The 13,476-nt window shown below is 36.8% G+C and overlaps 2 protein-coding genes across 3 annotated transcripts; one reads left to right on the plus strand and one right to left on the minus strand.

Moving 5' to 3' along the window:
• Positions 1-118: 118 nt before the first annotated feature.
• On the minus strand, positions 119-11,799 carry LOC135172883 (filaggrin-like). 2 transcript variants are annotated; one of them, XM_064139368.1, is made up of 4 exons: positions 11,663-11,799; positions 7,211-8,539; positions 2,500-5,314; positions 2,047-2,291 (listed from the first exon to the last, which is right to left on the minus strand). In XM_064139368.1, exons 2-4 carry the CDS (start codon positions 7,526-7,528, stop codon positions 2,194-2,196), a joined length of 3,231 nt encoding a protein of 1,076 aa, XP_063995438.1. In that variant the 5' UTR covers positions 7,529-8,539; positions 11,663-11,799; the 3' UTR covers positions 2,047-2,193. The 2 variants fall into 2 exon arrangements, with proteins under 2 accessions (XP_063995437.1, XP_063995438.1); XM_064139367.1 differs by having other exon boundaries at positions 119-5,314.
• Positions 9,102-13,375, plus strand: LOC135172886 (alpha-2-macroglobulin receptor-associated protein). Its single transcript, XM_064139372.1, has 7 exons — positions 9,102-9,497; positions 9,593-9,734; positions 10,790-10,960; positions 11,699-11,809; positions 12,265-12,376; positions 12,458-12,614; positions 13,089-13,375. The coding sequence occupies exons 1-7, from the start codon at positions 9,258-9,260 to the stop codon at positions 13,287-13,289; spliced, it is 1,134 nt and encodes a 377-aa protein (XP_063995442.1). The 5' UTR covers positions 9,102-9,257; the 3' UTR covers positions 13,290-13,375.
• Positions 13,376-13,476: the final 101 nt, after the last annotated feature.

A 13,476-nucleotide genomic window follows, 5' to 3' on the forward strand; every position in this document is an offset into this window, starting at 1 on the left:
ATTTTATAATCTAATGCCTAGAGTGGAGACACTAGATGGAAATAACGATAATGAGAACGAAAAAAAGAAGAGGTAATAATATGTAATTATTGGAGCAAGATGGATGAAGAGAAAAACGTCAAAGTAAATGTAACTTTTATTGAACATATTACAAGGAGTCCGATTAATGCTGCCAGTTCACTGAATTTTTATGTTCATTGTAAACACATGTTCTCAATAGATTTTCTAAAATAGCCCTACTCTTTCAGTGAACTTCAAAAAATATGGAAAACTACAATAAATTTTCAGACAACTCGATCACAATTAAATCGCGATTTTTTCTTAAATTTAATAAATGCTTCTTAATTTCCCAAAAAAAGTTTTACATCAGATCTTGCCACAGCGTCTTATGGAAAAATTGAAATTTTCGCTGTAGTCAAAAATTGGAATCCGAATTTTCCATTATTAGACATACAAAATCGTGCAATTTTTTGGCACTTCGTCAAAGATAATTTACCTTCTAAAATAGAAATTTTATTATTTGTTTATAAGAAGAAATATTTATTAAAAATGCCAATACCTTCCGAAATTTAATTTAAATAATGCTATGAATGAAGTTTTTAGAATTTTACAATCTGTATCTTGTAATCACATCTTCATGTGCTATAATCATAAATGCGGAAGGAAGGAAAGATGTTATTGTAATAAAAATTGAGTATGAGCATTGTTCAATTCATAATAAATAAATCTGTATAAATGACATTTGGCAGCAGGGAAATCCCCTGAAACAACCTACTGCAGGTTCCCTTCCACTTTTTATCTTTACAATAAATCAATTCAAATCGGGTAATATAGATGTTTATTATTTACAGGTGTTTATTATTTACAGGTGTTTATTATTTACATTTACATTATGAAAAACTAGATCTTATACTTAACACAAAAACTTAATCCTTCAAATACACGACAATATTCGATTATCATTGAAATTCCATAACACCTGTAGTACATTTCTTTCAAATTAATTATAAAATTCTCTCCATTTTTCACCGTTTTTAATGCCTCCCCTTACAAATTCGCAAGATTGCTAGTCGCCCTCCAATAATCTACCAATCCTTAATGATATGTCTAATGATCCTGTCCATCCCCTGAGCAAATAAAGTGTGAACAGTTAAATAAAAAAAAATATTCAAGTCAATTCTCTCGTCAACCAATTTGCTGAGTAATCTTCGTCTATCTTTTCGACATTGGGCTATTAATTTCCCCCTAACTCAATTGAAAATCAATACCAAGACTTGTATCACTTCTCTCTACAATGAACTAGAAATTCATCGAAAAATTATCGTAATAATGCATTAAGCCTAATGAGAACGTTGAAAAGGACATCTCTAATAGCCACATGTACATTGCGGTGCCTCTTCATCTCAATAATACGAGACATGGAATCAATGTGGGCAACAACAAGATACTCTCCATCCCATTTTTTCACCATTACGGCCGCTAAATGGAGATCAATGATTGCAAGAATGTGTCTCAAAGATTTCATCGCCCTCACAGCAACCTCTGGTTTCTTAGTGATATTCTTTGCCATCATTAGATGAAGCAAAGAAATAACATGTTTACAAATTGTTGGTTTCAAGTCTACTCCATGCTTCGCCAGAACCGAATAATAAAACTCAGAGATTTTCCTATCACCTGGCTCGTTGTTCTCCAGACTAATCTGTTCATCATCTACCGATTCAGTGTCATCACTTCCCACTTCTAAATCATCACTTCCCACCTCTGAATCATCACTTTCCATCTCTGAATTATCACTTTCCATCTCTGAACCATTACTTTCCATCTCTGAACCATTACTTTCCATCTCTGAACCATCACTTCCCATCTCCGAATAATCACTTCCCATCTCTGAATAATCACTACTCCTCTCCCCTTCATCCTCACTCGAACTTGAAGAAATTTCACTCATTTCCTCGTCATTTTCAGACGACAAACTTCTCTCATCAATCGTTTCATCACGATACTCGCCTTCCAAATCATCACGATCACGAGCACAAATTAAATATAATAAAAAGTGTCCCTTGTCCTCATCATATATGTCCTCAAATTCAAACACCCAATTACCTGTTTTCACTATTAACCGTCCTCTTTCATAAATCGCCTTGTCATCCCCAGGTCGATCCAATACTTCGTCGTCATCCTCAGATAACGCGTCTACCGAAAGCTCTGAATCGGATTCGGTATCGGCTGATATGTCATCTGCTCCGCACTCCATATCCTCTGCGAAATGTTCTCTAAAATTGACATCAGACCTGGAATCAAACGACAAATCAGTCTCTTCTAATATCGTAGAAGATTCTGACGACTGCTCCATGTTTTCAGAAGTAACTGATCTCACGTCCATGCTGGATAAATTGCTAGCTTCAGTGCCATCCTCATCATTGTTACTTATCGGCGCTGGAGAAGTTGTAGCTGTGCTTCTATCATCATCTATATGGATTGTATGATCAAGATATTTACCCTCGTGGTATCGTTGAAAATCACCAAAAGAGTGTGCATATATCATGTTTCCTTGCCCCCGATATGATCCGAAGGCTGGATGAGTGGATGAATCAGCAGCAACTTGGATAGGATGTGGAGTAGAACAATTGAAATATCCCATTGGAATGTTGTGCTGTAGATTAGGTTGAATTTCAGGTCCTTGAATATTGATGTTAGAAATGTTTTCAGGAGCTCTCGGATCGTAAGGCCTTCCAGCCATCCAGGAATAATTACTCGCATGTGCCTGCATTCTAGCAGCTTCGACACGCTGGGCGTAGTCAATCACTCGTATAGTCTCAGATTCTTCTTTACGAGGATAGTATCGCTGGATACGAACAACCCCTTGAGGGAGCCCAGGTACAGGAGATATCTGATACATATCAGACACAAAGTCCCCCGCAAAAGCCTGAGGACGCATATACTCCTCAAAGGTCTGATGACGCCTGTTTTCCTCAGGAACCTGAAGAGGAATGTACTGTTGAGGGATCTGAACAGTAATGTAGTTCCCAGAGGCCTGGAGATGACGGTATTGCTCGAACTGCTGACGGCGATTGTAGTCCTCAGCGGCTTGACGACGGTTGTATTCCTCAAGCTCCTGACGACGACGGAATTCCTCAGCGGCTTGACGACGGTTGTATTCCTCAAGCTCCTGACGACGACGGAATTCCTCAGCGGCTTGACGACGGTTGTATTCCTCAAGCTCCTGACGATGACGGAATTCTTCAAAGGCTTGACGACGGTTGTATTCCTCAAGCTCCTGACGGTGACGGGATTCCTCAGAGGCTTGATGACGACTGTATTCCTCAAACTCCTCAGAATGACGGGATGCCTCAAACTCCTCAGAATGACGGGATGCCTCAAAATCCTCAGAATGACGGGATGCCTCAAACTCCTCAGAATGACGAGATTCCTCAAAATCCTCAGAATGACGGGATGCCTCAAACTCCTCAGAATGACGGGATTCCTCAAAATCCTCAAGATGACGGGATTCCTCAAAATCCTCAGAATGACGAGATTCCTCATAATCCTCAGAATGACGGGATGCCTCAAACTCCTCAGAATGACGGGATTCCTCAAAATCCTCAAGATGACGGGAATCCTCAAACTCCTCAGGATGACGGGATTCCTCAAACGCCTCAGGATGACGAGATTCCTCAAAATCCTCAGAATGACGGGATGCCTCAAAATCCTCAGAATGACGGGATGCCTCAAACTCCTCAGAATGACGAGATTCCTCAAAATCCTCAGAATGACGGGATGCCTCAAACTCCTCAGAATGACGGGATTCCTCAAAATCCTCAAGATGACGGGATTCCTCAAAATCCTCAGAATGACGAGATTCCTCATAATCCTCAGAATGACGGGATGCCTCAAACTCCTCAGAATGACGGGATTCCTCAAAATCCTCAAGATGACGGGAATCCTCAAACTCCTCAGGATGACGGGATTCCTCAAACGCCTCAGGATGACGAGATTCCTCAAAATCCTCAGAATGACGGGATGCCTCAAACTCCTCAGAATGACGGGATTCCTCAAAATCCTCAGAATGACGGGAATCCTCAAACTCCTCAGAATGACGGGATGCCTCAAACGCCTCAGGATGACGGGATTCCTCAAGCTCCTCAGGATGACGGGATGCCTCAAACGCCTCAGGATGACGGGATTCCTCAAACGCCTCAGGATGACGGGATTCCTCAAACGCCTCAGGATGACGGGATTCCTCAAACGCCTCAGGATGACGGGATTCCTCAAACTCCTCAGGATGACGGGATGCCTCAAACGCCTCAGGATGACGGGATTCCTCAAACGCCTCAGGATGACGGGATTCCTCGAACTCCTCAGAATGACGGGATGCCTCAAACTCCTCAGAATGACGGGATTCCTCAAACTCCTCAGAATGACAGGATTCCTCAAACTTCTCAGGATGACGAGATTCCTCAAAAACCTGAAGAGGAATGTAGTCCCCAGAGGCCTCGAGACGATGGTATTGCTCGAACTGCTGAAGGCGATTGTAGTCCTCAGAGGCTTGACGACGGCTGTATTCCTCAAACTCCTCAGGATGACGGGATTCCTCAGACGCTAGATGATGATTATCTTCATCAGAGGCTTGACGACGACTGGATTCCTCAAACTCCTCAGGATGACGGGTTTCCTCATGCATTTGATCTATTACGTGTTCACCGCGATCATACCCCTCAGGCGAAGCAGGACTACTCATGTCGTTGAACGATGATAACCCTGGATTGTATTTCACCAAGGTCTCATCACTACTAAATGACGTGCTTCTGCGACGTTTTACAACCGGCAAATCGTCGGACCTTGCGATTACAGAGTTATTGAGGTTATCGCAGTCTTCATTTTCAGAATTGCTATTGTCATCAGTCCTCTCCCTTTTTCCCGGAGATCTCATTGGTACGGAATCTGCACTGGTTATGGCATAGTCCACCGGGTCTGGAGAGGCTGGTGAATAGTTGTCGTTCCCTGAAATCTCCATTTCCTCGGCATCTTCGGGTTCATATTTTTCTGATTTTTCAATTTTGCACAAGGTCATTGTCTCGGTGCTCAGTTTGTAGTCGGGCACATCGGCGTCATTGGGGTTGTTCATTGATGCCACAAGGGTGAGATACATTGCCTGGGCTGCCAACTGCTTAGCTGCTTTCGTTGAATGCGCAACACCCACCTCTCGATGCTGACCAACAACGCAATTCCAGTAGAATCTTCGTTTATGAGCTGGACCATCCTCAAGGTCTTCGTCGTACTTCGGTTGGGGTAATTCGTTTCGTGAGCAAAACATCTGGAAAAATAATGAGAGTATGTGATAAATGGAACATGGAATACGTGCTTTTTTGTTTATTGTAGAGATATTGTTTATAAATAATTATGGTAGTAGCGCTGAGCTTTTGGAAGAAGTTTGGCTAGCGGTTGGAGACCGTATAGGAGGTAATAACTGATGAGCTGGAGGGATGTTCTACAAGAGGGGGAATGAGCCGAGTGGGGTAAATACCGAATAGGGCAATTTTTATGAAGAATATTGTGCTGGATAATTTCTACGTGATTCAACTGGAAAAATGGAAATTTCGGGAATATATTCTTTATTTGAATTAAACGCTAAATGAACTAAGAATTTTATTTTTAATTTAAGTGGTCATAATGGAATTACTTGTTTTGAATGTTTTCCTGGGGGAGGAAAGTCCATTTAACTCAGTTGACTTTTGTAATAAATGATACTAAAATAATGACGCGAGCCTTGCTTTTCTTTTCGATTAATTACTGCTGCAAATTAATCGTATTATGGAATAAAAATATCAGAGGAAATTTTCTTTTTATTACTGTTTGAAAGTATCACAACATAATGGAATTTTGATGTTTTTCGCGTTTGTTATACAATGTTTACATATTGTATAACATGATGGACAAATAAGAATTGGAAAAATCAACATTTTAGGGTGCAAGAACTTCCGATTTGTTCATTAAGTTTCACTGTTTCGATTAAATTAGAAGAGCCTTCCAATTGCTTATGGGAATTTAATTCTATTAAAGAAGAATTCTTTCCAGACAGTCATTCATTAATCATTTACTTTCTTGGGGGTTTCATTTTAATTACGAAAGAATGAAAATCTTCACATCAATCTATCTCTATCTAAATTAGAATTAAATTTCAATGAGTAATTAAATTACTCCTAATTTAATCTAAAAAGTGGAAATCGCGTCTTAGAAGGAGAGCAACGGTCTGATTTCAAAAGGATGAGTCCTTTCTACAAGTCAGCATCAAATTCGAATAATAAATTTAGAATGATGGGACTCTTAATCTTTCAAAGAAAAATGTTTGACGGTTCTTACATTTAGTATTTTCAAGTAAGTCAACTAAATATACTGACGTGAATTTAAAGTCTTCATTTAATAAAAAACCACCGAGTGAATTAAGTTTCCTCACAATCAGAGGTGCACCATCAGGTGGAACTCACGTGCATTCTTTGTCCCCACATTAAAAATTACTATCACATAAAAAAATAATATCACAACCCCTTTCTTCTATAATATTATCATAAAATTAATTTTGCAAAATCCCACCGTTTCTATCAAAGGAGATGAAAAGTGCAATGGGCCTTTCAGGAAGCCAATACCGGAGACCAAATGTCTAGCTTCTTTCCAGAAATTAAAATGATTTTAAAATGAACTTCCTGTTTAGGTAACTACCCTTTTAGTAAATTCAAAAATTAGTTTTGTAGGAAAAATTCACAAAAGTTGAGAGAAATTTAGAAAAAAGCCAGTCGCATTTAAAATCGTAATTTTCCCGTAATTTAGTTATTACTTCTGTCTTTAAAAAGTTGAAAATTAGAACGTAACAGTGTTTTATGGAAAAAACTACATTTTCATTGCGGTCAAAAATTAAAATCTGAATTTTTGGTCAGAGTTGCTTCAAATTTGATATCAGTTACCATATATTATAAAGTATATAAAATGTTAACTATAAACATTAATTAAATAAAATTAAAGGGCAACCGGGGACTAGATTCGATGATGAAAATAAGATTGACGCGTCTTCTTCAAAATATTAATTATCAACACCTTCAAAGGTTAATCAATAAAATCGCGAAAATAAATCTTGAATGAATAATAAAATAGATTGAAATAGATTGCTTTCCAGACGAAAAGATACAAAGTTAATATGAAATTGATAAACACTTACGCTCAAGTTGCCAATATGATTCTGCATATTCTCGCCAGTATTTGCTGGAAGTGCTGTCAACATGTCAACATCATCGGATAGTTGCATGAGCATATTCCGAGCTGCTTCTTGTTTCGCCTTCTTTTTATTGTTATCCGTACCAAACGCCGTTTGATCTCCGACTTTGATTTCCCAGGTGAATTTCGGGACATTCACGGGCCTTGTTGTCCAATCGTACACCAACTCGTAGCGGGCACTTGAACCACATCTCGCTAATTTCTCATGGAGAAGTTGCACCGGCGTCTTGTTCTGCAGAATTTTCATCTTCTTACTCTCCATGCTTGGAAAGTTCTCCAGTCCTTCAATAGACAGCAGAAGTCACTATTTCAGTCCCAAATACTGCTTTTAATTTCACTGACACAACGACAATGCACTTTTAACACCGTTTAATCGAAATCGAACTAAACGAACTCCGAATGAACGGAATAGATTGATTGAAAGTCCAGTAAATTTAGTGAATGTCCAGGCACTCGATCACGTTTATAAACACAAAATATAAAGTCAACTGTACACTGAATTATTGTCCAACCGCGCAGTTATCAACTTACGAAGCTTGATCCACTATCAATTTTAGAATAAAACACCGTTTAATCGAAATCGAACTAAATAAACTCCGAATGAACAGAATAGATTGATTGAAAGTCCAGTAAATTTAGTGAATGTCCAGGCACTCGATCACGTTTATAAACACAAAATATGAAGTCAACTGTACACTGAATTATTTTCCAACCGCGCAGTTATCAACTTACGAAGCTTGATCCACAATCAATTTTAGAATAAAACACCGTTTAATCGAAATCGAACTAAATAAACTCCGAATGAACAGAATAGATTGATTGAAAATCCAGTAAATTTAGTGAATATCCGGGAACTCGATCACGTTTATAAACACAAGATATGAAACGAACTTGACATTGAGTTATTTCCCAAAAGCGTACTGCTCAAATTACAAAGCTTGATCCACGATCAACTTCACAATGAACCGAAAACCTGACGACATCGGTTTATATTCGACCCCTCTCAGTCCAACACTCGATGGCAGTGGTGGGGGTCGGTTGTGTTTGGGCATTATGCGTAGTGGGGGTGACTACGGAAGGGAGAAACGGCTGTGATTCGTTGACTCGCCGGTAGTACCGGCATTTATCCCTACTCCTGCCCATCTCCATGACAATCTTTGGCACCAGATTCCGCCACAGGACGATAATTTGTCATTTCGACACTAAATTCATTGTCTCCCTGAATGCCCATTTTTGAGAGTGGGGTGGGGGAGAAGAGGGAGGAGCCAAGGCTCTCCATGAACAAAAAAATAAAATCAAACAATTAATCAAATTTTCGCAGCATATATTATTTCAGAATTTAACGTATAAATATATAAATATATAGCAATAACAAGTAAAATAAGGATTTTATTAGAATCAAATGTAATTTTTGCAAAGTGACGTTAGAATCGCAGGGTATCCACTAATGGCGTAACCTTGGGCTGACTTCGTTTCTCTCCGATAAATCGCATTTTTTATTTATTATTTTTTTTATTTTATATTTTTTTTTATTATCGCATCGATGACATAACATGAGATATTTCAGGACCAGTATCATAGGAATTCTCAATCGTGGGCATTTCCTAATCCCGTCAAAAATCCCCATATCCAGCGTCACTATGGATGTTCTATCATAGTGATTGTCATTTGTTCGAGTACGAGTAAACGTTAATGCTAATCCCTGGACAAATCGTCTCGGTTCGTATTTTCCCGCCATTAGGCTGCGGGCGAAGACGGAGACAGAATATTAGTACGTCATTAGGGCTGTGCTATTGCCAGACAGAGGGCAGGGGATAATCCTCAAAACATTCTTTCGGGAAACGAACGAAATGGTTTACGATCCTGGTAGACAGCAGACATTAAATGTGTCTGTGTGTAATAAAAATGTGTTGGTGTATCGATGAATCTGAGTCGTCTGCGTGTTAGTGACTAGCTACCAGACTCCACCAGACAATATTTATCTCACAAAAATGTCAAAATTGATAATATTTCGATTGGTAATCAGCGTTTGTTTGATTTTATTGATTTGTCAATGTGCGTCGGCGAACAAGTACTCAGCGGAAGCTAATAAAGCCTCGAAGTCTAATAAAAATGGTAAAAAAGTACCAGCAGCTTCTGGTGGGGAAATTCCAGTTCCAACCTCAATACGGGAACTGGACAAACCGTACAGAATGGCCAAACTAAATTTATTATGGACTAAGGCTAAACATGTAAGTGACAAAAGGCATTTCAATAATTAATTTCTTACCAGTTTAATTGGGAGGAGTTGGTTTACGAGCTTTAATTATCATTATTAATTTTTTAGCGTTTGACTGATCCCAAACTTCAATCATTGTTCAGTGAATTGAAACTTCATGAAAAAGCAGAATTGGCTTATAAACATTATCAAGCCGATGGAAAAGATAAAGAAGGACTAGAAGAAGCTCGACTTAGGAAAAAGTTGATTGGTGAGTTCTGGTGGAATTTCGGTAATCAATTTTTGAAACTTCATGGGTGTCATACAACATGAATTCATTTTGATATACCACAATTTTATGCTGGTTTTTCTGGGTGCAATTTATTATTCGAAATACAATTAGTTTTCGAAGGGTTATTTTCAAACTTTGTTAATCACCTTCGACCAGACATTCTAACAGTTTTTCGGTTCTTGTAACAAGGTTGGCCGAAAATAAAAAAAATCATTAATGAGGGTAATTATGAACAGCCTATAAGTACATCATTTAGGTAGGAAAGAAAATTAAAGATATAATTAAGGTTCCAGTATATGGAAATGATGAAGATTTGCTCCTCCGCTGAAATTACGGTGTAGACAAATTAGCAGGAACCCATTTGGACTACCTCAAGTATCTGTGTCCCGACTATCATTAACTGGGATTATCCATACTCTGTCCCACCACGTACACTACCATTCATAGACAATCATTCGGTTGCTACGTTGATCCCTATAGGGAGATAAGTTCTTGAAGAAGTAACCAAACAAATACACCAAAAATAATCCAGAAAAAATTGAGCTAGAAAAAATAGCCTATGGAGAATATGTATAATATATGTATATGTTTCATCGAAAAAATAGACCAATCGAAGACCGATGGAAATTTCCTAATTGTGCCTTCTAACGCGTTTTAGATGTGTGGACGATTATTCTCTGATTTTTTTAGAGATTTTTGGCTGCATATTCTTGCGTATTAGAATAGTATTCTATTGTTTTAACGTTTTGATTCCTCATTTTTACCGTGGGTTCCCGATAGAGTGTAAATTGCATTGTTATCGTCTACAATAAGTTTTCAGGTCAACGAAACTGCCGACATATTTCGTTAAAGAAATTAAATATTATACACTATTATCATTAATAATTATTGGCTAAGCCAATCAATAATCGTTCCATTTTACTAGATGTTAAAAAGGAAATTCTCTTTATTTTATTTTCCCCGTGTAGTTGTAATAAATAAAATTTCAATGGAATAGAGACAAAATTTTGCTATTTATGATCGCATTGTCACAGGTATTATGAGTACGTACGGTTTATTGGAGCACTTTGTCGCCAGTGAGGATCCCGCATTACTTAAACACCATAAACCCCTAAATGACGGAAGTAACTACGTTGCCAAAGATGTATTTGAAGATAAACGCCTTAACCAGCTGTGGGCTAAAGCTGAGAAAGCTGGATTCACAGGTAGGATTTTTCTCCAACCGGTTGGTTTCAGAAGGTTGTCTAAATTGATTATTTATTTATTCAATTTTTATCGAAAATTTATTTCGATTAACCGTCACTCAGGAGGACTCAACAATTGCAAAGTTAGGTCACGAGAAAAGTCAAAGAAAATTTGAACATGTGTTAACATCGTTTTCTTAGTACATCATAATTTGACGACTGTTGGGAAAAAACGCTTTGTAATTGTTAAAATATTTTTAGTAATTTTGTTGAATACAATTTTATAAACACTAAGCTAACGCCTTTTTCAATACGTGACAGCTGATTGGCAGTAAATTTTGGCACTGAGTATATAGAAAAACATGTTGACTTAATGCTCATAAAAATATGGGTAAAAAAATGACAAAAATATTTCAACAGTTAAAAAAATTCTATTCTGGAGAGTTGTCTAATTACGATGGGTTAAATGATTTTTTACTGCGTCCTGTCGCTAATCCTGAGGGGGAGCGGCAGGGTGCAACTCCCAATATTATTAGTATATTATATGTTTAAAAAATTTCCTGTCAAAGGGTTAAAATTATTCTTTTCTCGTTTATCCAATCAAATTCATGACTATTTAGTTTTCCTGAATGGTGGGTAATCGAGATAGTTTCTTTATATAAAAATTGACCACAAGAGTACATTTAGATAATTAATTCGTTTACTAATTTTGAAAAAACTCACTCATATGAAAAAGAATTAATGTTTCCTTTATTCTAGGTGAAGAACTTGAAGCTCTGAAAGAGGAATTCACTCATCATCAAGAAAAAGTTGATGAATACATGAGTCTTTTGAAGGATGTTGGCGGTCCAGATCCCGACGCCTATAAAAGTAATGAATTTTCATTGAAATATCAATTTGTTCTACCTAGTAAGAACATAGATTCGCGGGATTATTAAAAAACAATGACTTTATTGTCATTAAATTAAACCAAAATTATAACAATATTGATGTCTTCCCACAAATTCAATAACTAAGTGGTAAAACGAGATGAGTTGATTTTTCACTGAGTAGTTTTTTAACGATAACTCCGAATCTAAAGGCAATTGCAAAAAGTTTGTGATAACACTCATTACAGCTCTCAATTCATTGCACAAAAGCTTCCAATATATATTTTGCTATCTTTCCTATATTTCGAAATATTCATCAAAAACTAATCGAAAGTCACGTCTCTCGTTTAAAAAAAAAATCTAAACTGGTGATTCTAATTTTACAGTAAAGTGCATGGATGGTTCATGAAATATGCATTTGTTAAACAATTAAATAATAAGAATATAATTTTCCAGATAGCGTAGACGAGGAACATGAAACGTGGAACGAAATTGACCATAAAGAGGAAGAATCCAATGCAGTGCCTCTAAAAAATGCTGATTACATCGCTAAAGCAAACTTACTCAGGTAAATTGAGATGATTAATTAGTTTTTGATACCGGTTATTGGTTTTTAAATTTCATATGATTTTTTTTTGTATTTTACCAGAGAAAAACACATGGAAATAAAAAGCGGATATGATAATCTTCATAGATTGACTGCACAAGGAAAAAATCATCAGGAATTCGTGGAACCGAAGGTTGAGGGCTTATGGAGAATTGCAAAACAAGCACAATTCACCAGAGATGAACGTGCCTCGTTAAAAGTGATAATTTAATCAATGAATTAGTTATTGGAAAATATCAAATTTCGTCTCGATAAAAATTGATTTCTGACAGAAATCTAAACTAGGCACTTAATTGGTTAATTAGTCGATTAATCAAACGATCAATTAATTGGCCACTTGATTGATTAATTGATTCAGAATTTTATTAATATTAAATCTTTATAAATCAGGTCATTTTTTAAAGGAGTAGTACATTATCTATAAAAAATAATGAGATTGAGAATTTTTAGAGATTATGATTTATCAAATCGTTTTTTTTTTAATTTTATGAAAAATTTCTGAACTTCAGGTGAAAAATTATCCCGGAATTTCAGAAAAAGAAGGCAAAATTGAGCTGTAAATGATGAGAAGAATTTTTTATAAATATAATTCGAGTATTTGAACATTCTGAACTGAAAACTTTTCCTTTCTACGACAATATTTGGAAAAACAATAATTGATATTTTTTTTTAGGAGGAACTTCATCATTACGAAACTAGATTATTAAAGTTGCGTCATCTACACACCGAGGCAGCTCTGGAAGCGGCACGAAATGGGAAAAAATACGATCCCGATAACTCAACAAAGCACAATATAAAGAAACATGCACGAACTGTTGAAAAATTACACGCCACTATCGAGTCCAAAATTCTCGAACGCCATGTAGAATTATAATCTTGAATTTTTATGTGATATTCTATAAAAAAATTTTATTTCATATCTATAACAGAAGTTAATAAATATTTTAAAGTATTCTACAATGATGTTTTTTTTATTAAGCATAAAAAAGAAAAAAAAACTTTTTACCCACCCTATTTGCCCGCTAAGAGTAGAGGTGGGAAATATTGTCAAAAATCATACA

The sequence above is a fragment of the Diachasmimorpha longicaudata genome, chromosome 2 (assembly GCF_034640455.1).
Source record: "Diachasmimorpha longicaudata isolate KC_UGA_2023 chromosome 2, iyDiaLong2, whole genome shotgun sequence".
Classification (NCBI taxonomy): Eukaryota; Metazoa; Arthropoda; class Insecta; order Hymenoptera; family Braconidae; genus Diachasmimorpha; species Diachasmimorpha longicaudata.

Coding starts and splice junctions, on each gene's coding strand:
- LOC135172883 (XM_064139367.1), bottom strand. CDS start 7,528: ATGGAGAGTAAGAAGATGAAAATTCTGCAGAACAAGACGCCGGTGCAA. Junction 5,315..7,210: donor ATCATATTGGCAACTTGAGC/GTAAGTGTTTAT, acceptor TTATTTTTCCAG/ATGTTTTGCTCACGAAACGA.
- LOC135172886 (XM_064139372.1), top strand. CDS start 9,258: ATGTCAAAATTGATAATATTTCGATTGGTAATCAGCGTTTGTTTGATT. Junction 9,498..9,592: donor TATGGACTAAGGCTAAACAT/GTAAGTGACAAA, acceptor TTAATTTTTTAG/CGTTTGACTGATCCCAAACT. Junction 11,810..12,264: donor AGATCCCGACGCCTATAAAA/GTAATGAATTTT, acceptor ATAATTTTCCAG/ATAGCGTAGACGAGGAACAT.